Below are 3,907 nucleotides of genomic sequence, written 5' to 3' on the forward strand. Positions count from 1 at the left end.
CCAGGGCAGCACCCGGGCCCCCCATACATGTCCCCCAGGGCAGTACCCGGACCCCCCATACATGTCCCCCAGGGCAGTACCTGGACCCCCATACACCCTTTATGACCAATAACTTGCACATAAGCCCTCTTAATGGGGACAATTGTTTTTGAAATTTCAACCCCCATTGACTTGCATTGAGTTCAAGTGCAAACTTTTTGGATGTTCTAAACTTCTAATTCAAACCGAATTCTGGTCTATTCGGCCCATCACTAATCAGGAGGAGGGATGAGCTCAGGTTCAGACTAAACCCGGTCAACAAGTAGTTGGATCATTGGTTCTCTATTTTCTGATGTGACAGAAATCTGTTGGAATTACCTCTTTCATCTACAATGATTGTACACACCCCGGCTAATCCTTGTTTGCTACACGTCCATCAGGCCGGTTACAAAGGTTTCACTCTCAGACTCTCAGATAAGTTGCGGAATTGTTTTTTTCTGTGTACAGTTTATTGAATTGTTGATTATCCGATGGATCATTAAGGGGTGATGTAGAATTGAATTATCATTGGGGGTGGTGTAGAGTTGAATTATAATAGGGGGTGGTGTAGAGTTGAGTTATCATAGGGGGTGGTGTAGAGATTAATTATCATAGTGGGTGGTGTAGAGTTGAATTATAATAGGGGATGGTGTAGAGTTGAGTTATCATAGGGGGTGGTGTAGAGATGAATTATCATAGGGGGAGGTGTAGAGTTGAATTATCATAGGGGGGGGGGGGTAGAGTTGAATTATCATAGGGGGGGGGGGGTAGAGTTGAATTATCATAGGGGGGGGGGGGTAGAGTTGAATTATCATAGGGGGGGGGGGGTAGAGTTGAATTATCATAGGGGGGGGGGGGTAGAGTTGAATTATCATAGGGGGGGGGGGGTAGAGTTGAATTATCATAGGGGGGGGGGGGTAGAGTTGAATTATCATAGGGGGGGGGGGGTAGAGTTGAATTATCATAGGGGGGGGGGGGTAGAGTTGAATTATCATAGGGGGGGGGGGGTAGAGTTGAATTATCATAGGGGGGGGGGGGTAGAGTTGAATTATCATAGGGGGGGGGGGGTAGAGTTGAATTATCATAGGGGGGGGGGGGTAGAGTTGAATTATCATAGGGGGGGGGGGGTAGAGTTGAATTATCATAGGGGGGGGGGGGTAGAGTTGAATTATCATAGGGGGGGGGGGGTAGAGTTGAATTATCATAGGGGGGGGGGGGTAGAGTTGAATTATCATAGGGGGGGGGGGGTAGAGTTGAATTATCATAGGGGGGGGGGGGTAGAGTTGAATTATCATAGGGGGGGGGGGGTAGAGTTGAATTATCATAGGGGGGGGGGGGTAGAGTTGAATTATCATAGGGGGGGGGGGGTAGAGTTGAATTATCATAGGGGGGGGGGGGTAGAGTTGAATTATCATAGGGGGGGGGGGGTAGAGTTGAATTATCATAGGGGGGGGGGGGTAGAGTTGAATTATCATAGGGGGGGGGGGGTAGAGTTGAATTATCATAGGGGGGGGGGGGTAGAGTTGAATTATCATAGGGGGGGGGGGGTAGAGTTGAATTATCATAGGGGGGGGGGGGTAGAGTTGAATTATCATAGGGGGGGGGGGGTAGAGTTGAATTATCATAGGGGGGGGGGGGTAGAGTTGAATTATCATAGGGTGTGGTGTAGAGTTGAATTATAATAGGGGATGGTGTAGAGTTGAGTTATCATAGGGGGTGGTGTAGAGATGAATTATCATAGGGGTGGTGTAGAGTTGAGTCAGTGAAAGGAAGCTGTCTGTAATAACTGGTATGGAGTTCCAGTCGATAAGAACCTCATGCTGGTGGCCAGCAAGGTGGGAGGCGCGAGACAGAAACGCCGCTTATGCACATTCAGGTGTTCAGTGGGGAAGAGCACGGTTTTGGAGCAAACCCGAGCTTATTGGATCCCTGGAAGAAAGCTGTCGGTGCTGATCATGTCAGCTGTAGCCAGGGCATTCCCTACCCACAGCTGCAAGTAAACAAAGGGGCGGGATGCTGGTGATATCATTGAACTTATATGGTCACATGGCCTTGTTTGGTTATTGACAAATGCATGAGCTCGGGTTCAGTCCATAGTGTTTCGCTCGGGTCTTCTTAGCTGTCAGCCAACTTGTTTCGAGAAGCGGACACTCCTCCTCCTCCTCAGGTGGACGATGACTTTCAGATCTCTCCTCTATATCAGCACCAATTTTCCCCTTTTGTTAGAATATGTGAAGTAAGCTTAAGAAACATTCTATTTTAATCAATGATTTACATGGAAGTTTGGAACAAACAGGCTATATAAGGTCAATGACGTCACCATCACTCCATTCCTTTGTTTACATGCATCTGCAGGGAATGCCCCGGCCGCAGCTAAATGGGCTGACACTGACAGCTTCCTTATGGGGTGCTGAACTCAGGTTCAGTCCAGACTGGAGCTCATCCCTACTAAACACCTAAAGGCACATGGATGGCTTTCCTGCCAGTGTTAGTTTCATATTTCATACGGACAAATCCCATGGCCTGAGCCAACAAAGAAGTTGGTCTGGAGTGTCCTACAGATAGACAATAAATCATGTCCAGACTGATAGGCAAACGTCTCTGTTCCAGCCCTGCAGTGTCCTGTCCCTTCTACAATGGGGATCACAATGGACGGCTCTGGCTCTGAAAGGAAAACATATCTGTATTTCACATTGTAACTTTGTATCCATTCCAACTTGTTACCCCAACTGACCCAATACACTGTGATAGGTGAGCGCTCAAATCTCCTCACCCCTACTTATACAGTTACATATATTTCTGATATTCGGGGTATCAGAACTTTGTAGATTGCAGCAGCTTCCTCTAATATACAGCGGATTGACACACAAAGCTCTGCAAATCAAATTCATTATTTCTTTTTATCAATAAGCTGCTGTGGTGAGAGTGTATTCAGACCTTCCTCCTCATCTAGCGCCCCATAGTCATTATTATTTGCTTTTTTTTAACCTTTACATTATTCTTACCTCCAGACTGAGGGTTGCAGCACCAAGCCAGACCCAACCACCCCGGCAAAAGCAAAGTCACCAGAGCCTTCATTCTGGATGGGACCTGAGGACACAGAGAGTCCATTACCATACTCAGACAGTGACATAATACAGAAATACATTCACCTGCCTAATGAACCAATCAATAGGGTAATCAATAGTTTAAGAAATAATCCAACAAACAATGATTAAAGAAAAACTCCAGGAAGTTGTGAAATGCCCTCCCCCCTTCCCCATCTGATGAAGGATTTAAAGGTGCCATTTTTTCATATGATTGAGGACAGATCATTATACCTTCCTGTGTAAGTAGTGGGTGTCACTTACTCTGTAGATGCCAACAGCCTGTAGAGTGCCAGTCGCTCTTCTCTTTGATCGCAGATGCTACTTGTCACTCGGTTCCACGTTCTTGTTCCTGAGCCTGCAAGAAAACACATTTGTAAGATATCAGAGGATTACATTTCCTGTCTACTTATTGGGGGGCAGCCAGGATCATTGTCTGAAAAGCAAAGCCCCTTATTCATCATACACGGTACAAAGGGGTCATTTCTGGAGTCCAAAAACACTCGGAGAACTAGAAGGAAATGTTGAGAGGTTTCTAGTATAAAAAAGTGAAGTTTATCTAAAACAAAACATTTATTTTATTTTTGCATAGAATGGAGAAGGGTTCAACCCCCTGTCTTTTTTTGCCTTCTGTGTCCCATAGGGGAGATTTCATTGCACCTAACTAGTAGGTGATGTTGTTTCTCATTGCCCTTTGATACACTCGTATTAAAACAAATCCTCTTACATCTGATGACATAACTGAAGATGTAAAATTGAAAATTATGTTTCACAAACATCCCGTGTATATAATATATGTCATC

The 3,907-nt window shown here is 45.7% G+C and overlaps 1 protein-coding gene across 1 annotated transcript in view; it reads right to left on the bottom strand.

The window, feature by feature from the left end:
- Positions 1–3,462, bottom strand: part of LOC108800384 — a gene marked incomplete at its 5' end in the record, with an annotated part of 33,441 nt that extends 29,979 nt beyond the window's left edge. The window contains 2 exons of the mRNA XM_018572362.1: positions 3,024–3,097; positions 3,369–3,462. Of these exons, the coding sequence (XP_018427864.1) occupies positions 3,024–3,097; positions 3,369–3,462 (168 nt within the window). The remainder of the gene's footprint in view (positions 1–3,023; positions 3,098–3,368) is intronic.
- Positions 3,463–3,907: the final 445 nt, after the last annotated feature.

The sequence above is a fragment of the Nanorana parkeri genome, unplaced genomic scaffold (assembly GCF_000935625.1).
Source record: "Nanorana parkeri isolate BGI_ZX_2015 unplaced genomic scaffold, ASM93562v1 scaffold2007, whole genome shotgun sequence".
Taxonomy (NCBI): domain Eukaryota; kingdom Metazoa; phylum Chordata; class Amphibia; order Anura; family Dicroglossidae; genus Nanorana; species Nanorana parkeri.